At 36.0% G+C, this 26,208-nt stretch overlaps 2 protein-coding genes across 2 annotated transcripts; both read right to left on the minus strand.

Moving 5' to 3' along the window:
* Window positions 1–3,310: 3,310 nt before the first annotated feature.
* On the minus strand, window positions 3,311–13,246 carry chst12a (carbohydrate (chondroitin 4) sulfotransferase 12a). The gene is made up of 2 exons (XM_073838801.1): window positions 13,164–13,246; window positions 3,311–9,510 (listed from the first exon to the last, which is right to left on the minus strand). The coding sequence occupies exon 2, from the start codon at window positions 9,455–9,457 to the stop codon at window positions 8,153–8,155; it is 1,305 nt and encodes a 434-aa protein (XP_073694902.1). The 5' UTR covers window positions 9,458–9,510; window positions 13,164–13,246; the 3' UTR covers window positions 3,311–8,152.
* A 2,875-nt stretch (window positions 13,247–16,121) lies between these two features.
* eif3ba (eukaryotic translation initiation factor 3, subunit Ba) lies at window positions 16,122–25,572 on the minus strand. The gene is made up of 19 exons (XM_073832543.1): window positions 25,356–25,572; window positions 24,766–24,958; window positions 22,979–23,098; window positions 21,873–21,930; window positions 21,655–21,783; window positions 21,416–21,573; window positions 20,857–20,988; window positions 20,695–20,761; window positions 20,559–20,605; window positions 19,820–20,030; window positions 19,656–19,728; window positions 19,445–19,567; window positions 19,273–19,351; window positions 19,052–19,190; window positions 17,279–17,404; window positions 17,117–17,194; window positions 16,906–17,014; window positions 16,701–16,813; window positions 16,122–16,595 (listed from the first exon to the last, which is right to left on the minus strand). The coding sequence occupies exons 1-18, from the start codon at window positions 25,456–25,458 to the stop codon at window positions 16,713–16,715; spliced, it is 2,046 nt and encodes a 681-aa protein (XP_073688644.1). The 5' UTR covers window positions 25,459–25,572; the 3' UTR covers window positions 16,122–16,595; window positions 16,701–16,712.
* Between the last annotated feature and the right edge of the window lie 636 nt (window positions 25,573–26,208).

Consider the following 26,208-nt stretch of genomic DNA (forward strand, 5'->3'; position numbering starts at 1 on the left):
ACATGGCTGTCAGTTGGTATTTGTGTTTTGCCATGTGCTCTATTGTTACCCCGCCCCCCTTGTTACCTGATTATCTTATTAGGGTTTACACCTGTTTCTAATCATTAGTTACCCTTATATTCTCCTCTTGTTTGCTGTATTGTGCCAGATCGAATTTCTGCTCTGGCTTTTGTCTGATAATGGTTTTCAAGCTCTAGTCTAGTCTAGTCTAGTCTAGTCTAGTCTAGTCTAGTCTAGTCTAGTCTAGTCTAGTCTAGTCTAGTCTAGTCTAGTCTAGTCTAGTCTAGTCTAGTCTAGTCTAGTCCTTCTTGATATTAGGGGTTTTTCCTTTAGTTAGTTTGGTGATATCTAGTTCCTTGTTTGTTTTTTGAGCTCCTGCCTTTTATTTTAGTTTGTTTTTTCCCCTTTCCCCTTTGTTCCCCAGCTTCCCTATTGGCTCTGGCTGCTGGCTTCCCCATTCCCTGCCACCTTCTCCCCATCCTTTGCTGCCCAGCGCAACCTGCTTCCCTGCCCTTTCCTGTTCCATCCATCCAGCTGCTCTGCTAACAACTGTCTTGCATACCAGCCTCAGAAGATTGCAGTCGAGACAGCCAAGCTTCCTCCTTTGCTTTCCTGTGAACTCCCTTTCTCTCCCTCTGCAGGCGTCATCCCCTGTTCCCTGGTGCTCATTGGAGAGCTTGCCTGTCTTTTGCTCTGGAACTGCTCTTAGCCATTCTCTGTGGAACCCCTCATCTGGACGCCTTCTACTGTGCTGACGCTCACCTCCAAGGACCTGGCTGGCCTGTCCTGATTACCCCTTCAGACTGTGGCTGGACTATTAATTCCTGATTTTCTGTTTGTGTCTTTTAATACCCAATAAATCTGTTATCCCTGCAACTGATCAAGGTAATTTTGATTTCTCAGTTCATGACCCTTTTAAAGCCCAAATCATTTAATTATTTCCTTTCTAATTCAAATGTGCTTTTGTGCATCTGTTCTCACAGACTAAAGCTGACTCATAAATTCTGAAACAGAAACGACTCCGGAGACCTAATTAATAGGGTAAATATTGATTTTAGACTATAAAATACAGCTTTTTTTTAGCAGGTAGCAGCCATTTTTAATTCATCTTTTTGGTATAGCCTGTGGATAAACTATTAAATGAGTCATGCTGCATATTGCATTTTGTCTTTTATTCCAAATATCTTTAGGGTTTTAGAATTGCAAACTACCAATACAGCTTTGCATGCAAATCTACATTATACCTCTGATTATGATTAGAAATTCTGATTGCTGACATTGTATTCTTATTACTGCAATTCCGTACTCGACAATTGCAAATATGGTGTTCATAATCCTGAGTGACAATTATTAATTTTGCACAGAGCCTAGAGCTAGAACAACTAACACCTGCAATATCGCTCAAAATCCCTTCCAAGTTCCATTGTAAGTTTTGTGATATTTGTGCACTTGCATAAATACAGAACAAATCTGTGTAGGAATCAAGACAGATGTCTGAGTGGTTTATGTAGCTGTGAAGGGTGATGTAAAGGAAAGAGCTCAGTCCATCTGTGACCGCATCCCTGTGTGGCCCTCATAACCACACTGTCCCACACACTGATCTTTCCTTACAGTTAGAGGAAGAAGCTTCCTGTCTGCTTCAGTACATTGGTAATGCGTACAACACACAAAGGAACACTAAAAATACCAGTAAGTAACTCCTAACAGCTGTTAAACACTCCTGTTTTCTTAATAGCCGTATTATCCTAGAAGAAGACACCAAAGGTAATGGGAAATGTTCTATAAAGACAATGTTCAGACTCAGAATGCCCCGGACACTGCATGATCACATGACCACATTTTCAATGCCTATGCAAGTGCTCAAAACACAGCAGATTAGTGTACTTCTGTGCCATCTAGTGGTTTAGACATGCCAACACTTAAATGCTGTATTGGGATGATACTGGATTTTTACACTATACCAGTCAAACGTTTTTTAATGTTTTTAAAGAACATTAAAAAACGCTCGTCAAGCCTGCATTTATTTAATCTAAAATACAGCAAAAGCAGTAATATTGTAAAATATTTTTACTATTTGAAATAACTGCTTTCTATTTGAATATATTTTAAAATGTAATTTATTCCTGTGACCAAAGCTACATTTTCAGCATCATTACTCCAGTCTTTAGTGTCACATGATCCTTCAGAAATCATTTTAATATGCTGATTTGCTGCTCAAGAAACATTTATTATTATTATTATTAATATTTAAGGATTCTTTGATAAGTAGAAAGATCCAAAAATCAGCATTTATCTGAAATGAAAAGTATTTTAAACATTATATACTAAACCATTCAAAAGCTTGGAGTCAGTATAATTTTTTTTAGGGAAAGAAATTACAGACATTAATATTTTTATTTAGCAAGGATGATTTAAATTAATCAAAAGTGATAATAAAAATGTATAATGTTACAAAAGATTTCTATTTCAGATAAATGCTGTTCTTCTGAACTTTCTATTCAGCAAAGAAGAAAAAAATCTACTCTGCTGTTTTCAACATCATATAATAATAATAATAATAATAATAATAATAATAATAATAATGTTTTTTGAGCAGCGAATCAGGTTATTGGAATGATTATTGAAGGATCATGACTGGAATAATGATGCTATAAAATCAGCTTTGAAATCACAGGAATAAATTACATTTTAAAATATATTCAAATAGAAAATAGTTGTTTCAGATAGTAAAAATATTTCAAAATGTAGCTGTTTTTGCTGTACTTTGGATCAAATAAATGCAGGTTTGGTGAGCAGAAGAAACTTAAAAAAACATTAAAAATCTTAGTAGGTAGTATAAAAGCACTAATTTCCCATATTTTTACATACAAGACTTAATATTGGGGGAAAAAAGTAAAACATAATCTTTAGCCAATTTAAAAATGAATAATTTTGTGATATTTTGAAATGGAGTAAAAACTATTTCACTCAGAATGATAGAAATACAATTGGTAGACATTTCACAGCTACAAAGAAACACCAAGTAACAAATGTAATTAAACAAAATTTCGTATTTTCCATTTCAGTATTTTCTTGAAAAATTTTCTACACATTTGATTTAGTTCAATTCCTAGTACTTTGTTTAATGTATTTATTCTGTTCTGACTTGCATTTTACCATGCGTCACTAATCCATAATTTACAAAGACATAAATATACACATTTATATAAATTTGTGTTTAGAGTGAGGATGACCATCAGCTGCACTCTTTTACTGAAATCTTTTAAAAAATGAAGCATTTCTGTAAAGCAAATAAAGGGGCAGATGACCGTTTTACAGTGTTTGCACCATGCAACTTTATTGAACTTTTTTCTTTTCAAATTGAAGCATTAAATAATACCATAATAAATAAAAGAAGAGCTATGTACATTGCCCGAAGAGAAGAAAAAAAAAAAAGCAATCCAAACCAAATTTCAAGAACACACTTTTAACCTAAGACCTGATTTAATGTAACAGCTTCCCTTTTGTTCTCAGAATGATCTCCTGAAAATATTTCATGCAACTAAGAAATTCCTATGACTGAAAAGTACGCCAGGTTAAAAAAAAAACTGTTTTTTCTTAGCATTGGCATTAAAACAATCACAAAACAATAGAACACCTTTCTTTGTACAACGTGGCACCAAATGTATACAAAACAGGTTCTCATCTTGAAACAAAAATCAACAGCATAGGCAACTGCACATACATGTATTAAAATGTTTTCCATGTAACTTATGGTTTATGACATAAAAAAAGTTGGATCTGCCAAATCTCAACAGCACAGGCATAACTGTGGGTTCAAATCTGATCTTTTCCATGACGCAACATATTATAAGCACAACTACACTTTTTTTGTAAAGTAGGAGATTTGATTGTTTTAACTGCAAGTCAGAGACTTGCTTACAAAAATACTTTTTTTCAATGTAAACTTTTTTCAAAGGCACTGCTACCGAATGGGCCCAACAGTGCGGTAATTCACAACTGGGACGTCCCGTTCCCTCTGGCCCGTCACTTCCATAACAATCATGCTACACTTGTGCTCCACAGTATTATGCCCTACTACAATACACAATCTAATCCACTTTCTTCCATCCTCTCATCTTTTACTGCCTTAGAGATCGATTTTCGATGTGATCAAATGTGCAAAATGCGGCACGAAAACATGATGGAAAGTCAAACACTTTCTTGGTAAAGAAAATACTATAAAAATTACCCTAATAAACCCTTACATATTCTTTTGCACATGCCCACGTCCAACTCGCCAACTATAGCAGAGAAACTATAAACAATACTGACATTTGTGCTTCAACGGTCTAAAGCAATTACACCGAATAACTGTTGCTAAGTAAGAAATAAATACCCTGTGCCTGCAATTAGATTCCTAATGATATTCAAACAAGGCCATTATTTTACCCTCTAACTAAATCTAACAGAGCAAAAAACGGTAAATTTAGTTTGCTACAATATTCATGAGTGATGCATATTTATGAAGGACTGCAAGGCACACATGCTAACATCTATAGCATGCTGCAGATCAGAGGACTCATCCAGTCCCTGCTACACACTAATAGAATAAAAGGACCAAAATGATGAAAGGCAAGATTTCCTTGACAATAACAGGCCATAATATGAATACCCCAGCTGCTATTACAAAGAAATATCTTTTGATGGTACTCCATTTACTTGCTTCACTGCAGAACACTGCTAATTTTGTGCAATAAAGGACCATGAACTACTTTAAAAGTTCCATTGAAACATAAAGGCTGAGGTTTCTGTGTAACATAACAGACACATAAATGTGTCATCTTAAAGAAAACAAAACAAACTGCTGTAAGCGCAGTGATCCCTTTATGATTTAAAAAAGAAACTGTAAAACTTTGCTTGCATTTCAAAATATTATGTAGGACAAAAGTGCCTTCACTTTTCACATTTAACTGTAAAAGGTTACGAAAATATTCTAAAATTCTCTAATATGTGCACTTGCTAAATGTACAATACTATTTTTTTAAATTCTTGTGATATTTTAGTTTGGTGGTTCTTTAAGTAAAACATCCAAATACACTACTTAAGTCTCTTGCTGGGATTATCACATCCATCCACATCATAAGAATAGTACTAATGAGGTGATGAGTTTGTTTTTAAAACACTGTTGAGAATATCAAAAAAAAGAAAATTGTGCAGGCTTCTTTGAGTAGGTAATCATCAAAATGTCTCTCAAATTGTCTGAGGTCCATACAAATAACAGTAACACATTTGTGGGATACTGGGAAATGGGCTGAGGAAATGTAACCTGTGTGCAAGGAATGTATATTCACTACAGTATTACTTTCAATGCCCACAAGCTCCACAAAGACCTAAAGGCTGTTTCACATGACTCACATCAGTGTTCCTCCAATGCATTGAACCACATTTTGTAATGCATAAAGCTACAGCATTACCCTCGGGACAGGGTAAATGTTAAAACTGTTAAAAAAAGTTAAAATTTCAAGTTTGTTGCACCATTTAATACTGACGTGCAGCCATTAACACAGTCAGCAATGCATTTCCTGCTCTTTCCATTGCTTATCGGCCATCTTTTCTAACAGCAATTAACTGAGCTGTGAGATCATGGCAATGCTGACTGGCTGACTGCATCAAACTCTAGTGACTATCATGAGCTTTGACGTAAAATGCAGCAGACCAGAAAAAATCCAAATAACCACGTACATATTATGACTTAAAATAAAAATAGGCACTGGTAAAACATCCACTATAATATTTGCAAATCACAATTTTTTGTATTTATGTGACGTGGAAGAAAAATTAGATATCATGACCACAAAGTAAAAAATGTTCCCTCAACATAATAATTTGTGGTCATGTTGTACTCATTCGTTCCCTCGTTTTATTAAAAGAGATGACCCAAAAATGAAAATTTCGTCATTAATTACTCATCCTCATGTTGTTCCAAACCCATAATACATTCATTCATATTCAGAACACATATTAGGATATTTTTGAAGAAATCCAAGAGCTTTCTGACCCTGCATAGACAGCAATGTAACTGACACGTTCAAGGTCCAGGAAGGTAGTAAGGACATCGATAAAATACTCCATGTGACATCAGTGGATTAACTGTAATATTATGAAGTTACAAAAATACCATTTGTGTGCAAAGAAAACTAAAATAAAGACTATTCAACTATTCGACTATTCAACAAGTCTGCTCTTACTTGTCAGTCTTTGTACTGCGTTCATGACAGTACCATGACACAGAAGAGAAGAAATTGTTGAATAAAGTCATTCTTTTTGTTTTCTTTGCACACAAATAGTATTCTTTGGTTGAACCACTGATGTAACAAACTATTTTATTGATATCCTTACTGACTTCCTGAGCCTTGAATGTGGTAGTTGCATTGCTGTCTATGCAGGGTCAAAAAGCTCTTTCATTAAAAATATCTTAATTTGTGTTCCAAAGATGAACAAATTTCTTATGGGTTTCGAACGACATGAGGGTGACTAATTATTGACAGAATTTTCATTTTTGGGTGAACTATCCCTTTAAATCATGGCCATATTGTGTTAAATTATTCACTTGTTTTATTTTTAAATTGTGGACACTTTGTATTGAATTATTTACTCATTTAAATTTAGTTAAATCATGACCACATTACATAAAATTGTTCCTCAATTTAATATAGTTGAATTATAGCCATGTATTAATTACCTTTTTTAGTTAAATCGAGGCCACAATGTAGCAATTCGTTCTCTCATTTTAATTCAGTTGAACTGTGGCTACAATTTAAAAAGGCAGAAAATTAGTACAACATGGCAACAATTTAACTACAATGAGGGACAAACTTAAATTGTGGAAACAAATTCTTCCTTTTTTTGTGTGAGCCGCTGTACTTTTAGCTATCAATAGAATCACGGTATCTTCTTACAGGACTTAACTCAGAGATGTCCAAACTCGGTCCTTGAGGGCCACTGTCCTGCAGAGTTTAGTTCCAACTTGCCTCAACACACCTGCCTTGAACTTTCTAGTATGCCAAACCTTGATTAGCTGGTTCAGGTGTGTTTAATTGGGGTTGGAGCTAAACTCTGCTGGATTCTAGCCCTCCAGGAACAGGATTGAACAGCTTTGACTTAACTCAGGGGTGCCCAAACTCTGTCCTAGAGGGCCACTGTCTTGCAGAGTTTAGTTCCAACTTGCCTCAACACACCTGCCTTGAACTTTCTAGTATGCCAAACCTTGATTAACTGGTTCAGGTGTGTTTAATTGGGGTTGGAGTTAAACTCTGCTGGATTCTAGCCCTCCAGGAACAGGATTGAACAGCTTTGACTTAACTCAGGGGTGCCCAAACTCTGTCCTAGAGGGCCACTGTCTTGCAGAGTTTAGTTCCAACTTGCCTCAACACACCTGCCTTGAACTTTCTAGTATGCCAAACCTTGATTAACTGGTTCAGGTGTGTTTAATTGGGGTTGGAGTTAAACTCTGCTGGATTCTAGCCCTCCAGGAACAGGATTGAACAGCTTTGACTTAACTCAGGGGTGCCCAAACTCTGTCCTAGAGGGCCACTGTCTTGCAGAGTTTAGTTCCAACTTGCCTCAACACACCTGCCTGGAAGTTTCTAGTATGCCTAGTAACACCTTGATTAGCTGGTTCAAGTGTGTTTAATTAGGGTTGGAGCTAAACTCTGCTGGATAGTGGCCCTTCAAGAACAAGACTGGACATCTTCGACTTAACTCAGGGGTGCCCAAACTCGGTCCTGGAGGGGCGATGTCCTGCAGAGTTTAGCTCCAACTTGCCTCAACACACCTTCCTGGAAGTTTCTAGCGTGCCTAGTAAAAGCAGGACATCAGCACTCCAGGACTGACATTGTCTATCCCTGTTCTAATAAGATCTTAATTAGCTGATTCTGGTGTCTTTAATTGTGGCCGTCCAGGAAGAGGATTGGACACCCTTGTCTTAACTGGACCATCCTAACTAGCCAAACATTGATCTTCTGGATGCGAATCATGTGAAGGAGCCTTCATAAACAGCATTATGTGAAAGAGCCGCACTTTAAGAACCAAGCAGCAGGAACTCCTATTGCCCTGTTTATTGTGCTGTGAAAATCTTGTCAGCACCTCAGTAAAGTTGACGATCAGCATATCACTCGTGTAACAGCTTCTCTGGTTTGGAATATCCAAACAGTTTAAAGTCAGCTTCATAGAGCCTGTACAGCTCTTTTCTGTACTCCAATGGTATGCTGGCGAACCAGTCCTGCTCCCAACTGCTGACTGTTCGGTTGCGATGACTCTGCGGGAACTCGACGACATTGTCCACACGGAGAATCCTCAGCAAATGCTCAGCGTCCTCATCCAAGGTCTCCAGCTTCCCCACAAAGTCGTAATTTATCTGGCAGGGATGGCACAGGCGGTACATTTGTCTCCAGTGCTCGTTGAAAGGCATCTCTTTCTCAGTGTTAGGATCCAGTAAATACTGAACGAAATTTGAGAAAGACGGTCGAATCCCAGCGGCAAACGCATCTACGACCGATGCCGGTGGATCCGTGTAATTGCTGTATTTTCTAAGCATGACAACTGCGAATCTTTTGTAGAAGTCCTCGTTCTCTTGTTCAAATTTGTTGCGATAGGCAGAGATCAGTCGCACGAAAGGATCCCGGACAAACAAAAACTTGGTGTATTTCTTAAGTTTGATTTTCATGAGGTGCCGTGAGAACTTTCCATAGCGCTTCCAGAACTTGTTGAAAGTGAAGTGCAGGCTACTGTTATGGATGAGCTCCTGAGGAACATCTAGAGGGTCTTGGTAGGGCACACCGTCCAATAACAAGCTCTCGCTCAGCACAATCATTATGCGCTTCCAGTTTGTGCAGGCCACCTTGGGAACGTAACAGTAAATAATCCCATGCCTGTCGTCCACAATGAGGTGATCCAACTCTTTATTGGGTATGTCGTCAAAAGTCCTGTTCTTTCCGGGGAAGTCAAAATAACTTCTGTTACCGCACACATCTTGGATCAGCTGCTTTCTACTCTCCTGCCTTTGTTTTTTCTCAGGGTCAATTGGCGTCAGGTGGATCTTCCACTCTCGCCTCGGGACAAATTTCTCCTCTGATTTCTCAGAGGACTGATTGTGAGGGTCTCCAGGAGGTGGTTCTCCTCTCACCTGTTCCGTGGGGTCTGCGGTTCCCTCTAAAAACTGGTTGACAAAAGCATCAATGTCTGTCAAAAACGAGCTCTCTTTGTCTTCCTCTACTTTCTTTTCAGGGCGGCTCTGCGGAGAGAGGCGGGATGGATGGGGACCGGAGATGGTGGTGTGCAGGTAAAAATTAGAGGCCCCCACATCATCCCAGTATATGATTATAAGAAGAATCATGAAGACAGCGCCCACAATCATAAAAATGCGGAACAGTCTCGACTTTCCCATTTTGGTTGATTTTGACTGAGAAAGTGCCATTCTCACCTCAACTCCATTACACAATCGACAGCCCAGACTGCATTCATCATAGTCTAAAGTAGAGGAAAACAAATCAGAAAAGGGAAGTCAGGAGCACGTCGAACCTATTTGTTTTAAAGTTTTGCAATATTGTGGTTGCCTTTACGCAACAGAAAGTAACATTTCATTTTCTCTTTAAATGAAACAGCATTTATATTTTTTTCTGATTGGTAAATCGTGATTGAGCAGGCAAATATTTTTGTATAACAAAGCAAAACTATATATTTCTCTGCTCACCATGACAACAGTGCTATTTTAATGTCATGATACACTGCAGAGATGTGTTAGCTAACAGCTGGAATACACTACATGACTTTTGTCCCAATTTATAGGTCTGAAAACAATGCTACTTGCTTAAAGTCAGAGTCAGTCAGCAGATTTTGGGGAACTGCGAAGGGTGCAGATTCAAATTTATTAGTTTCAGACTATGATTCTGTCCAGTTGTCAGAGATATAATGTCTGATGTTTTTGAGCAGATTTTAAATCACATATTGTTTTCATTTGTTGTGCATCTTCTAGAAATGAGGTGCATGTTTTTGCCAGTGTTGCCAGATTGGGCAGTTTTGAATTTTATTGTGCGGGAAAAATGGTGTTTGGTGACAGTTTGTCGGTTTTCAAACATCTAAATTGTATAGTCTAATTGGTTAACAAACTAAACCTAAGTGTGCAAGGACTGCATCCGATCAGTCATAATGTTACTAAACACACACTCACTGCAGAGTCGTCTAATACTGAATACGTACATATAATTGCAGTTTCCAAGAGAAATGTCTACAAGAGGCAGAAAAACAGTGAGCACTTGTAATCATTTTTGTACACAGTTATGATTACAGCTCCGTATATTTCACTTTCTGGACGTAACAAGCTTGCTCAGTAGTTCAGTCGGCACGGAACTGGACTTAGGATGTGGAATCCTTGGGTATGAATCCCATGAAAAACATGACTCATGATGAAAAACAAGCTAAAGCGGCATGCTTGTGATTGTAATTTTATATCATGTTCACTTTTGTTTATACTGTCGGGCAGGTTTAAGTGTAGTGCAGAAGGTACATTATTTTAAAACATCAGAGCATTAGAGTTATAGCATCACTCAACAGACATTTTAAGTCAGAACTGCAGCGACACGTACAAAACCAACGTCACACAAAACGTACCATAGGTATGTTCATCTGTTCTTTTAGCGCCACTAAGTGGACATTTTTGTTGGAAACTGCAGTGATACATACTTACTGGTACATATTTCGTGTCTCATGAAAACATTCCCACTGAAACTGAATATGGGACTATTCGATCCTCTCCTGAAACTGTCCAGACAGGTATGTCCATTTAAGCTGCTGGACTTGATTAGTTTTTACAGTGCAAAATTTTGTATTCTGTTCTACAATATGTATATTCTCTAGTTCTGTCAAAATTTAAAGTGTGACACAAAGGTAAGCGCTTTATTGTTGTTGTTTTTTTTTTTTTGTCGGATTATAGTGCAGTATGCATCAATGAATAAGTGTGAATAAGTGCATGAATAAGTGTGAATTTATGTTGCTTATTCCAATCACTTATTTGCATTTTAATTGGCTTAATCAGACCGTTAACATTAAAAATGATGCCTGTTTTTTTTTTTCCAGGGTATCAGTTAATTTCCTGATTGCTGTTTTGATATACTGTCTGCCTGCTATTTTAGTCATATTTGGTAATTCTCTTTAATGTATTTGTCCTAAATTAATACATTTTCCTGGAAAATGTATCAATTTATTTATTATGTTGTCATCATAGTTTTGCTTTAAGGAGTTAAAATGGACCATATCAACCTTGATTGACATGGCAATAACATTCTATCACATTATTTTGATAGTTTATGCTTTTTTTTTTTTGTTGGAGTGGTGGGTTTTGGTGAACTTTTAGGCTGGAAAGCCTCCATCCAATCTGGCAAAACAGTCTCCTGCTTGAGTTTGTTATGTTCATAACAACTTGAAAGTCTGGTAGTGTGTGATCCTCAGTTTTGTTTATGAAGCCCAGTTTTTCTCTTTAATCATTTAAAACCTTGGCATGAGTTCTAATCTGTTCAGATTTTTAGGGATGCAACAACATTATTGATATTGTGGTTTCACAATAGCAAAACCTTCTCAATGTCATCGTGGACACATGACGTATGAAACGATATAGGTCTTCCAGGCAAAAATTGTAGTTTTTAAAATATATTTAAACTTTTAATTCCAACATAAAAGGTCTTTAAAGTTGTGTTTTGTGCCATTATGCTTTGGTATGTATCTGTCAAATGAACTAAAACCGAAAGCACAATATGGCTTAATCCTTTCATCAAGTCTGTACAAGTCAATTTACTGACTTTTTCTGACTGTTTTCTTAGTTAAGAACATAGGTTGGAGCTCTTAATTTCAAACTCTCAAAGTGCATTAGATTGAAGAATTTAGCTTTAACATGTACAAAAAATTTTTTTTTAAATATTGCAATAAATGTAGTTTCATGGAGTTCATATCAAGATATTATCGTACTATGATCTTTTGATATTGTTACATCCCTACTAATAAATAATATAATTAACATGCAATGTAATATGCAGTGTTTGCTTCACATGTCAGATCTTTTCTTCTTGGAAGCTTTAAGATAAACACTTTAATATTTATATTCCATGTCCATTTTTTGGCAAATGCATCCGTCAGCTGGCTATTATCAAAAAATTAATCCCTTCAGGGTTTGTTTGATCGTAATAACCAGCTGACTACATTATCCCTTATATAACAGATAGGGTGTTTTAGTTCAAACAGATTTATTTAGTAAGTAATGCAATGTAATTCCTGACAAGGGTTATTTTGCCACAGGGGTGTCATATCACCCTGAAGGGGTTTACAGGCTGCTTACCAAATAACACATAGACATGAAATATTAATATGATTATTATGATGCAAGACAAAATGTCAACACAGTTAGTAAACACGGTAATTTTCCACCTATTACAGAATTGTTGACACAGAAACGTTCAATTCGCAGCTGAAAACGCACAGCTATTGGCTTATTTCGTAAATGTATTATAACATAACTGATCTTGGCTACAAAGTAAATTATGCGTGCGTAGTAGCGTGGCGTAATAACGACTCAGAAACTGGAAGAAGCGTTTGCGAGCTGACAACACGTGTGGAATTGTCGATTTATGATTATTTATATGCTTACATTCAGGTCAAGTATTATTCCTAAAACTTAAAATACACAAAACAGCTACACATTTGCCATGCTCTCATGTTAATTTCAAAGGCAAAAGCGACCCCTCACATTCAGCTGGACACAATGCAGCTCTTTGACACCATCTCTGACTGTGGGAGGAAGCTGCAAACATTCGAGCTTATCCGCGAAACTCCTCATAAGCCATTCATCTGTACATACTTTCTACTATGCAGCTGATTTCGGTTGGTTTGGGTGATGGTGTGTCGACTGCTTTTCCATTGACAAAATGAAGATATGAAGTCAAATCTAGAGCAAGTGCAAAGACGTGCCTTAACCACTTTTTGTTCCATGGGAAGTCGTGAAGCTACTCATGCCTGTGATTCCAAGGCTCGTCTGTGATTCGAGCGCACGGCATTAAACGAATGCTGTCTAGTATGATATGATCTAAATGGCTCTGTAACGTGTCTAAACATGGCTGTAACGATCATGGTCTCACCTCATCGCAGGAGTCTGAATTTCTCGGCAGGCAGACGGCGTCAGCTGAGGAGGGATGTGCGCGCGGGGTGTTGACACAGCAGCGCTTTAGTGCTCCGCGCAGATGTCGCGAGATTTCCAAGTGTACGCAAGGTTCTGCTGCTCAACCGTACACTGATGTGTTTTGTCAGCAGAGACTCTCGCTTTGTTTTTGTACATTTTTGATAGAGTACATGCTCTACCATACCTCCATAACTTCAATAAAACGTACATTTTAAAGAGGAAAAAGACCACACTCTGAAAAGTGCCACAGAATAACGATTAATAGTTTACGTCAAAATGCAACAGTTGGAACCGCAACCACAATAAAACTTTAACCAGCATCCTCAAAATGAAATTCATATGACTTGTTCATACGCAACAATATGTTAATTATAACATACCAAACAGAGCTTATGAGGCCATTTAAATGTGAAGGGTGTGTGAAATGGGAAAAGTGAAGGAAATGAATTCTCTATTAGCCCATCTAGACCAGGGGCCAGTTGCATAAACATAGCCATGTTAGAAATAGTTTGACCAACTAGCAGTTAGCCAAGAGGTAGTCTTACAAAATGAGTCTTACTTTTCTGACTCAAATTGGGCTAATCTATCTTTATGTAACTGACTTTAACTAACTTTTTAAGACTAGTCTACGTTTAAGCAACCGGCCCCAGAACCAACAAGGGCCGAGGCAACCTTCCAAGATGGGCAAAAGATGACTTAAATTATATTTTAAAAAAAAAACAGGTTTTACATACAACTGTCAATTGTATGTAAAACCTGGATATGAGGGTATTTTTAAAAAAAATTTTTTTTTTAATGAACCATTTTCTATAGTTATGCCTAGCTCTGAAATATTTTATTAGATAGAAATATACATTTGTGGTGAAAAATGGTGTAGATGTGTACACAAAAATTGATATATACAGTACAGACCAAAGGTTTGGACACACCTTCTCATTCATTTGTTCAAACTTTTGGTCTGTAATGTATATTTTTCTGTTTATTAAAGTTTTTACTCTACATTTGTGCAGTTTTCAGTGGGTTAGTGATATTTTTTAAATATATATAAATTAATAAATAATTTTCTTTAAATGGGTTTTTATACAAAAACTGCTTTTTTATGTAAAATTCACTTTATAAAAGACCCACATTTCTAACTTTAATTAATGGGGATAACATGGATAATTTCACATGGTTTAGTGTAAGATTTTTGCCCATCTTTTGGAAAATCCAGTTTTTAAATAAAAAAATTAAAAAAACTACAAATAACTTTTACCAGTAGGTGGCTGCAGAGCTCCACTATTTGCTATTTGCCATTTGACCACCTGAAAGATATTTTTTCACAAGTTTTTTCAGCTGAATTCATATCTACAGTACAGATCAAACGTTTGGACACACCTGAATGAGAAGTAATATACATTTTTTGGGAGAAAACTAAATAGTGTAGACATGTATCTTTAAACAAAAATGCTACAAAAAATAAAATAAAATAAGATACAAGTTTTAAAAAAAATCAAGATGTAAGGAGATACATTCCCTCAACTGCAAATAGTATGTAAAACGTGGATATATATGAGGTTATTTTAAAAGTGTGATTTTTAAATTTGGAAAAGTCATAGAAATTAATCAATTCTTTATAATGAACTATTTCTATAGTTATGGTTAGATCTGAAATAATTTGAGGCAGAAATTACAAACACAAAACAAAAACAAATGAAAAATCAAGATGTAAGCTGATATATTCATATTCATCCTGGGTATTTTAAAAGTATAATTTTTAGACTTAGAAAAGTCATGGAAATTAATAAAGTCTTTTCATAATTAACCATTTACTATAGCTACACCTAGATCTATAAAATATTTTATGAGGTAGAAATACATGTGGAAAAAAGTGCAAGACATGTTTCTTTACACAAAAGCACACCAAAAAAAAACGAAATAAAAGTTAAAAATCAATATGTAAGGCCATATATTTAAAAAAAGTGTGGTTTTTCGATATGGAAAAGTCCATCAAATCTTAAAGTAATAGTATTTTTCATAATGAACTATTATGTATAGTTATGCCTAGCTCTGAAATATTTTATGAGGTGGAAATATACATTTGTGGGGAAAAAAATGAAAAAGTGTAGACGTATCTTTACACTAAACTGAATATATGAGGGTATTTTACAAGTGTGATTATTAGACTTGGAAAAGTCATGGAAATGAATAAAAGCTTTTAAAAAAGTAATGGTCTTTTTCATAATGAACAATTTTCCATAGTTATGCCTAGCTCTTAAATGTTTTTTGAGGTATAAATACACATTTATGGGGAAAAAAAATGCGTAGACGTGTTTCTTTACACAAAAATAGTACAAATTCAAAATAAGATAGACTACAGGTTATAAAGCTATTTCATGTATTTCCTCAACAACTGACAATTTTATGTAAAACATGGATATATGAGGACTTTTTTTTTTTTATAAGTGTGACAAAGTTACTAGACTTGGAAATAAAATATTTAAATACCCTTTTATACCCATTTTCTATAGTTATGCCTAGCTCTGAAATATTTTATGAAGTAGAATAAAATATACATTTGTGGGAAAAAAGTAAAATAGTGTAGACATGTATCTTACACAGAGATATAATATGAAAACATTGCAATCTGATTAAATGTGCTTATTCATATTTTAAATGAAAGAATTAAACTACTTGCTCAGAGAAAGAAATGTTTAAATGTAAATGACAGATGTTAGCGGTCAATGAGTGAGATGTCACATAATACTACATTTATAATCCATCTATATTTGCTTTGGAATTTCCCAAAATCCCAGATATTTTTACAGTACAAAAACATTAAGTGCAGCCAAAGTGCTCCAAGTGAAACAAAAGTTTTGCAACCATATGCATCTTATTCTTTTGCTTTAAGTTCAACAAAACAGAAGACCAACAAACATTTGACTTTCAGTTAAACTTTATTCCCTTGTTGTGCATTTAATATCAGGTAATCTGAATGGAGGAGGATACAGACCACTGTAGTGCCATTTTCGCACACTAGAGTACAAGTTCGCCTTTTGGAAAATCTTAGGAAACCAAATGCTTTCCTTCTGTGAGATGATGTAAAAACTGTTTTTGGCATACTGTGCCATGGTAACACCCTTACGATGAGGTAGATCAACCAAAGGCAAGAACGAGAACGCGTTGCGATCAGATCCACCAAGAACAGGCCGGAATGACGTGGGGAGGGCGGCTTCTCCCAGAGCTGGATGATTCTGTTCAAAAGCAGCAGTCAACAGTGGCACAAAATTCTCCTTCTGCAGCAACCAGAATTAAAAGGCACTTGACAGATGATAACAAGGAAAACTTTTATAGGGGGATCCCTCAATTTTTCTTCAATGCTAGTCCACACTCCTCCACTAAAAATCGGAAACTAAAAAAAAAAAAAGAAATAAAAATTATGATTGTGATAAGGTATCTCAAATAGCATTTCAGAATCACATCACTGCGCGCGCACACACACACACACACACAGTACCTGCTGTTGGAATTACAGATCTCCGATGGGAATAATTTCTTCATTGATGAAAAACTCAATGGTCTCTTCCTCCCAGTCATCGACATTGCTGTCCAGCTCATCAGTGTCCACACCTAGGAAAGATCATCCCAAAATGTCAACCAGACTGAATGAATAAACCGTTAAAACAGAAGCATTAACAAGAGCTGCTCTCTGCATTAGTTACCTCCTCTGAGCTCAAGGCGGAGAGGTCTCTGCTCGTTGTAAATGTCGGTGGCTGTCTCACGGTACTTGCGATACTCCTCCATCATGCCACGCCTCTTGTCCACCAGTTCCTGTAAAGCACAAAGCACTTATTTGAATTGGAGCACTGACTGTTGATCCACGTATTAATGCTGTGTGCATCCTAGGAGGAAAGCAGCAGATCAATTTCATACCTTTGAAGCCTTGGACTGACTGAGACGATCTTTCTGCTCGAAGATCTTGGAGTATTTCTTCAAGTCCTTCTTAATGAGCTGTGGATAAATGTAAAGTGGGATTAGAGTTCACTCTGCTTGGCAAGAGTAAGGAGAGCAAGCCTGCATCTGACCTCTTCTCACCTTTATTTGCTCTTGAGTCAGGAGAGAGGGTGGACGGGGCCTCCACAGCAGCTGGCAGAAACGGTCTTTGTTGTTCTTCTGCAGCAGACGGCCCTGGAATGTCCACAGCCAAAAGGCATTGTCCACCTAAATTACAAAAAAAAAAAAAAAATGAATTTATACAAAGGCATCTCATATGCATTTTCAACCCACATAAATGAATAAACACCTCTCTCTATCAGATTCTCTGAATGAAATCCAATACTTGTTTCTAATTCATTTTGTGATGCCAAAATTAGTGTCTATTTTGCTCTACGATGTCACACTTTCTCACAAAATGTGTTTCGTAGCAGTTTTGTAAGGTGCAGTCATTTTATAATACCTCTTAAAGGGACAGTTCACCCAGAAAATTTTTATTCTGTTATTAATTACTCACCCTCATGTCATTCCAAACCCATAAGACCTTCTTTCATCTTCAGAACATAAATTAAGATATTTTTGATGAAATCCGAGAGCTTTCTGACCCTGCATAGACAGCACATCAGTAAAACAGGTCTTTGGAAGGTCTTTGAAAGCTCTTGGATTTCATCAAAAATGACAGAATTTGAATCAATTTATGAAAGAATTAATTTTTTGTGTGAACTCTCTCTTTAAATCACAACAAAACCTGATTCATATTGTCCTATGAGCCAGCTTACAACTATTTATTCAATTCTGAACTGATTATCACAGGAATAATTCTGAAAACCTTATTTTATGCCTAACAAAATAAAGATTATACAGAATTTGACAAGAAAAAGCAAACATGAGCCAGATGTTTTCTTCTACATCTGTGGGTGTTTCACCATTTTGAGATTCAATGGGAGGAAATCGTATTTCTAAATTTGCATTTATGTAAAAGTTTAGATTAACTTGTTTAACACAGATCAACTCCTTTACACATTGTAAGTTTAATTAATGGTACATTTGAATACTTGTTTTTCTCATTTAAACAGTAAAAAAAATGTTTATTGATTAATGTGTTTACAATAAGGTGCAATTTGTTAACATCAGTTGATGTATTAACTTGAACAAACAATGAAGCATACATTTATTGCAGTATTTATTAATCTTTGTTAACGTTAGTTTAGTAAAACATTTATTGCTTGTTCACAGTGCCTTAACTAATGTTAATAAACAACTTTTGATTTTAATAATGCATTAGTAAATACGGAAATTAACATTAAGGTTAATAAATGCTGTAGAAGTATTGTTCATTCGTAGTTCATGTTAACTACTGAAACTTATTGTAAAGCGTTACCGATATTTTTACCTCAAAAGTTGTATTTTTTTTTACTGACCTTAAACTTTTGAAGGCTAGGGTAATTAAATAATAAATATAATACATGTGACCCTGGACCACAAAACCAGTTTTACAAAGCACAGGTATATTTGTAGCAATGGCCAAAAATACATTGTATGGGTCAAAATTATGTATTTTTCATTTATGCCAAAAATCATTATGATATTAAGTAAAGATCATGTTCCATGAAGATATTTTGTGATTTTCCTACCACAAATATATATAGAACAATTTTAATAGTAATATTCATCGCTAAGAACTTCATTTGAATGATTTTGAAATAGGTGTATCTTGGCCAAATATCATCACATCCTAACAAAGCACACATGAATGGAAAGAATTTTTTTTCATCTATCAGATGATGTGTGTAATCTTAATTTTAAAAAAGGACCATTATGACTGGTTGGTCCTGGGTCACATGTAATATTTGCATTTGACTCGGATAAAATCACCTTATGACTCCACCAGGAGACCGATGTCACAACATATCGTCCGGTGGGGTCCCATTCTACATCTGAGGCCATGTAGTGCTCTGCAATGTTCATCAGGGTGCAGTCCGACGTGTCCACGAAAGCAAGAGCTCCATTCATGCTACAGAGTGAAACAGAAAATTATACAGCTGAACCACTCTAAAAGAAAGTACAAACACACAAAACATTCAATGAGTACAGACCTTCTCAACCCAGCCAAGACCAAAAACTGCCCCTGTGGACTCCAGAAGATGCTGTTTGCCTGTTGCTTGTCAAACATTTCTGAAACAATACATTTTTGGGTTAATTTTTAAATCATGTACATATATAAAAAATACATGCCAAGAATAATACATTCAGAATGTAAACACTTACTTATTAAGTCAATTTTGCCATTGCTCTTCACATGGTAGAATGACGCATTGATTCGGGGAGATTCACCATGTAGCACAGCAAATTTGCTGCCATTTGGTTCCCAAGCAAAGGCAATGATGCCCTCTGTAAAAGAAATCAGAAAGAAAGGTATTAAAGACAGTAAGAAACAAGAAAGGGCAAAATTATTGAGATCCTCAAGATCTTTCTTTACCTTTCATCTCCACCACATCCACAGGTACCTGCTTCTCTCTCATTCTGAAGATCTCAAAGTTGGTGACGATGCCCTAAGGTAGAAAAGAAATGAAGCAAATCCGTGAAGCGGAAACATTTAAGTTTAGTGTCGAAGCACAATTTGAAAGCATGCAGCTCTTATACCTGTGTTCCTTTAGGTGTCCTGTCCACCTTCACACAGAGATAGTCTCCATTTTTCTGCCAGTGAAGCTTGCAGTCCACAACATTAAACAGGTTGCGGACTCTGATCTCGTTCCTGGATGGAAGCTGCATGAGTGTCACCCTTGCTGGGATGTCCTTATCCTCAGGAACCCAGAATGCAATGATATTATCACCAGGTGACCAAGAGAAATCCCTGAGGACATAAAATACATTTTACATTTAAATTTGCCCTGCAAAAATTAAATTAGTACTTATTTAATCAGCAAGCATGCATTAAAATTGACATTGAAGACATTTATAATATTACAAATATTTTGGTTTGAATGCTGTTCTTTTGCATTTTTTTGTTCATCAAAGAGTCACAAACAACATACTACAGTTTTCACAAAAATGTTAAGAAGCGCAATCATGTTTCATGAGTAGCAAATCAGCATTTCTGAAGGATCATGTGACACTAAAGACTCGAATGATTGTGAAAATTCAGCTTTGACGTCACAGGAAGACATTACATTTCAACATATATATATATATATATATATATATATATATATATATATATATATATATATATAAAAAATAGAACAGTTATTTGAAATTGTACTAATTGCTTCAACATAATTTTTACTGTTTTTAACTAAATGAATGCAGCTTTGGTGAACATAAGAGACTAAAACAACAAGTTTGTGAACAGTAGTGTATTTATTTTTTTTTTTTCACTCACTTGATTCCATTTATCTTCAAACTCTTCTTGTCCAAAAGACCCATCGACTAGAAAAGTAGAAAATGAGATGTGTTAAACAACTGAACTCCGAGGATTCTCAAACCTTGTACCTCTATCACATTCACAGGACACTTACTGGTGTCTCATAGATGCTCAGCGTGTCCAGCGTCATTCGGGCAAAGAACTTCCCATCTGGACTCCACCTGAACAGAACAAGTTCACGGTTATATTTATTGTAATATTATAGTTTGACTATAACAGAATGGTACAACATGCCATGAAAATCCCTTTTTCTTACTTGAAAATTGGCCAGTGGGCAGAGCTTTCACAGTGAAATCCTCTTTTCTTCTGTCCTGTGAGAACATCCCAGATGATGATCGCCTGCGGGTCGTCTTTAGTGTCCATAAGAGGGCTGAATGTGACAACATATCTGCAAAAACCAATTGCATTAAAAATGTGTAACAGCAAGAATTAACTGTACCTAAAATATTGTCCTAGTTTAAAGAATGAACGATTTATCTGCTATAATTTGGTTATTTTGACATGGTCACCATCGACTGACAACCAGCATTTTTAACTAAAACAATTAAAAAATATATATAACTTAAAACAATAAAATAAGCATTAACAAATAAAATAAAATGTTTGTGGTCCATTTAAGTTAGTTTCAAATAAAATGAAAACAGAAAATACTATGTGTCACCAGGTGCTAGTATAATATAAACAAAGACAGTATTTTGTTTAGTAAATTGAGTAAACATTGTGCATAAAATGTAATAATTTAGGTTTACTTATATTTATTAAATAAATATAAGTACATGTTGGTCAAACACAAAAATGACCCCATTTCAACAAACCTCTCACAGGGTGAGAAATCAATGAGCTGAACCCCCTGATGACTGAACCTCTGGATCTGCTTGAACTTCTCACCGCCCCAGAGAGCGATGCCTCTCTGATGGAATGTGGCCAGATAGGTGCCTTTCGGAGACCAGCGCACGTATGTCTCGGTCCAGCGCTACAAGAAAACAAAAAGATATTCAACACCACGCATAGCCACATAATTAATCATATTTTAAAGATGAATGGGTGCACTCACCGCTCTCTCCTCTACTTCAATAGGCTCCTTGACATCATTAGCAAATATGCCTGTCCTTTCACCAGAGTCGTAGATTACGCTGTACTGATCACGACAGTCAGGATCCTCCAACCAGTGACGCAGATTTCCCTGAAAGCAAAAGACCAAATGTCAAACGAATAAGCAGATTTAAATTAAATTACACACGATCAGAAAAGCTTTAAAGCATAACTACTCACAAAATCTTTAAAGGGTTGCTTCTCAGGAGCTTCCCACTCATCACAGATTGACATGTACCTACAGACATGAGAAATTTTTGATTAGTGCTGAAGGATAACATCGATATTTATCATTTTTTAATAAAAAAAAAAAAGTGCATAAAAACGCCTATAACACTAGCATTCTCTATTCTTTTTCTAATCTACCAACTTTTTTTTGCTTTGTTTTTTATTAAAAAAAGATCCTCCAACACTAACATTCTCTATTCTTTTTCTAATCTAATCTATTTGGGTTTTTTTTTTCAGTTATTATAAAAAAAATGACTCTAACACTAGAATTATCTGTCCTTTTTTATTCTTTTGACTTGTTTTATTTGTATTTAAACAACAACAAAATACTCTAACACTAACATTCCCTATTAATTTTCTATACCATCTACTTGTTTTCTTTTTACTTGTATAAAAAAACTTGCTAAATGTACCGCGTTAGGCTAATGTGGACCACAAAACCAATCATAAGGGTAATTTTTTTTTTTTTTACAATTTCCATTGATGCATGGTTTGTTAGAATAAAACAATATTTGGCCGATATACAGCTATTTGAAAAACTAGAATCTGAGGGTGCAAAAAAATATTGAGAATATCACCTTTAAAGTGAAGTTCTTAGCAATGTATATTACTAATTATAAATTCAGTTTTTATATATTTACGATGACATTTACAAAATATCTTAATGGAACATGATCTTTACTTGGTATCCTAATGATTTTTGGCTATTGTTACAAATATTACTGTGCTACTTAAGACTGGTTTTGTGGTCCAGGGTCACAAATTATTGCTTATTTGTTGGTTTTTATTGCTTCTATTTGTAAGTTGCTTTTGGATAAAAGCATCTGCTTAATGACTAAATGTTAAAATGTAATGCATTTGCTGATTTTTTTTTTTCTCTTTGCCAATAAGTGTCAGAAACAGGACTTTTATTTTGACTATTCATATAATATGTTAAAATTAAATACCTGCTCTCTAACATAGTGGACTCAGCAATCAACCAATGCATATCGGTCAACCTCTATTTCAGATGCAATCAATTATTCACAAATGCCGTCACACAATTAAAGATAACATACTTGTCAAAGTCTGTGAACAGGTTGACACGGAAAGTGTGCTGCTTGTCCAATTTGTAGCCATCAGCGTTCTTCACAGCTTCAAGAGCGTGACTTGGTGCAGAATACTCCAGGAAAATGTACCTGTGAAGATAAAGCACATTAATTATTACAATTAAAAGACTAGAACTACGATGTATAGGCTAATTTGGTGTTTGTTTGTTTTTATTTATGGGCGGAGCTTATGTGGTGGCAAAAATATTACAGTCTATAAGTCTATGGAAGCCATGGAATAAAAGAATAAAAAAGGTATATTTGACATTATATTTCAAAGTTCTGATTTTTAATCTCACTGATAAGAAAAATCTACTTGTCATTCTCTTTTCCTCTCATCTTAGAATCATGAGCTTAAATCCCACACTCCCAGGGTTCTTTTCTCTCAGAATTGACAAACTTTCCATTGTCGAGTTAAATTGAGTTATAAAGTCCGAACTTGGAGATATAAACTTGCATTTGTTAAAAAAAAATTCTGAATTGTGAGATAAAATAGTAAGTGTGTGACATAAAATGTTACAGGTTTAAATAGTAATTTTCAGATTTTTAATCTCGCTGATAAGAAAAATTAACTTGTCATTCTCTCTTTTCCCCTCAGCTCAGATTCATGAGCTTATATCCCAGACTTGTTTTTTTTCCCCTCATAATTGACAAAACTTTCTCTTGTTGAGTTAAATCGAGTTATAAAGTCCGAACTAGGAGATATAAACTTGCATTTGTTCGAAAAATGGCAGAATTGTGAGATAAAACAGGTAAATGTTACATAAAATGTTACATGTTTAAATAGTATTTCATTTTGGAACTGTAGGGCTAATATAATGTCTCCTATGAACTCCATATCTGGATATTATTTAGACAAATTACTTGCATTAAATTTATGCTTTAAAAATAATAATTGTAAAATAATCATAGCAGGTTTCATCTATACTGTTTCTGTTTAAAAATCTGTGATTTGCTTTAAATGGCGTCTTTGACGACAGTATGTTATATAAATGATTTGCATTCCAATTCTGACATCCAAAAACTCTATTGTTGAGCCTTTCTCTTATCCTATTACTTTTACCCGTTTCACTTCACTTGTTACCAGTGTTTTTTTGCAGGTGACGTCTACTCCAAATTGGTCTGTTTCCATATCAGACATCATATTAGTCAGTTTTAGCATACATAATATGTATCTATTTGTAATATGTGACCCTGGACCACAAAACCAGTCTTAAGTCGCTGGGGTGTATTTGTAGCAATAGCCAAAAATACATTGTATGGGTCAAAATTATTGATTTTTCTTTTATGTCAAAAATCATTAGGAAATTAAGTAAAGATCATGTTACATTAAGATTTTTTGTAAAATTCCTACTGTAAACCTATCAAAATGTAATTTTTGATTAGTAATATGCACTGTTAAGAACTTAATTTGGACAACTTTAAAGGTGATTTTCTCAGTATTTTGATTTTTTGCACCCTTATATTCCAGATTTTCAAATAGATTTATCTCGGCCAAATATTGTCCTATCCTAACAAACTATACATCAATAGAAAGCTTATTTATTGAGCTTTCATATGATGTATATATCTCAGTTTTGTAAAATTTAACCTTATGACTGGTTTTGTGGTCCATGGTCACATATATTACGTAATATGTGTCCTTTTTTTTAAAATATGTTTTCTATGGCCAAACAGCCATAAAAGACCTACTGGCAAAATGTCAAAGATGGTGCATCCCTACTTCCCATAACACACTCAAGCAGACCAAAAATTACCCCTTGGTCTTTCCATCTGCATCTGGATAAAATTCATTGGTGATTTTGCCAAACTTCGAGAAGATCTTGTGGATGACGTTCTTGAGTTTGTCCAGACGCTCCGGTCCAACCTGAGGGACATTATCCACCACTACGACCGAGTCGATGCCGTCAGCCTCCTGAGGTTTGTCCCTGAGAACATCCCCCAGCAGCTCTGCAGATGGAGAAATCAACCAATTAAAAGCCACATTAGCATCTTATACATGCTATGGATAAACAGATATTACAGCACTACGCCTAGCTTTCTAAATTCAAGCGTAAAACAGCTGCTGAGTCAATGCAACAGCGCTACTGTGACACAAGCGCCTATTTCCCTTCAACTGATCCGAAGCTTTTGTCCTGCTCTAGCACATGCTGTACTGAAAAACGGAAGCGTTAGCTGATATAAAAGCGTTTAATCTAAAACAGAGGAGTTAGGCGTCATCATATGTTACTAAAGAATCAATCCAAAGGGTGTTCGTCTTAGTTCCGGGGTGACATATTGAGTTTTAGGGTTTAGTGAGCGAGTCGTATCCCGTTAGCAGGCGGGCTAAAGTGCAGGCCTCTCTTACCCTGATCACTGATGTCATCCACGAAATCCTCCGGATCACTGAACGAAGGCTCTTCTTCGTCGTCATACTCCATTTCGGCCTCCATGTTCTCCGTATCTCTCATTTAGAGATCGATTCCTGTCAATCTGGGTTTGTGAAAAGGCGGTGGTAAATTTCACTGCATTAATCCAGAGATTTTACTCACTCGGCCATGTGCAAAGCAGCCGGCGCCAACCACTGCGAGCGAGAGAAGGACCGTACCATGTGTGCGGAGAGCGGGTAACGGCTCTTACAGAGTGTCTTAGTGTAAATGTACACTACAAACTCAAAAGCACGTTGAAGTTTTAATTTAAAATAACTGTGTATGTCCTTATAATGATATTCATATGGCCCAAATGCGCTAAATGTGTCATTTTACTATAAAATTGGCATGCTTGACCCCTTTTATGATCAACATGGTCTTTCCCTTTACTTATCTCCCTGTACTTCCTGTTCATGTGACAAGTACCTTCCGTCCGAATATGCGTACCGTACTTTACTACTGTAGTATGCAAAAGCTGTCAGATAGAGAGATGTTTCTATACTAGAAGGTGCACACCCTGGTGAAAAAACCAGCTAAAACCAGCCTAGGCTGGTTGGCTGGTTTTAGCAGGTCAACCAGCCTGGTTTTAGCTGGTCGCCAGGCTGGTTTTAGAGGGGTTTTGGCCATTTTTCCAGCCTGGCCAGGCTGGTCGGGCTGGTCTTAGCTGGTCAGGCTGGAAAACCACCAGCTAAAACCAGCCTGGCCAGGCTGGGAAAATGGCCAAAACCCCTCTAAAACCAGCCTGCTGACCAGCTAAAACCAGCCAACCAGCCTAGGCTGGTTTTAGCTGTT

This window comes from Garra rufa, chromosome 1 (genome assembly GCF_049309525.1).
Source record: "Garra rufa chromosome 1, GarRuf1.0, whole genome shotgun sequence".
Classification (NCBI taxonomy): domain Eukaryota; kingdom Metazoa; phylum Chordata; class Actinopteri; order Cypriniformes; family Cyprinidae; genus Garra; species Garra rufa.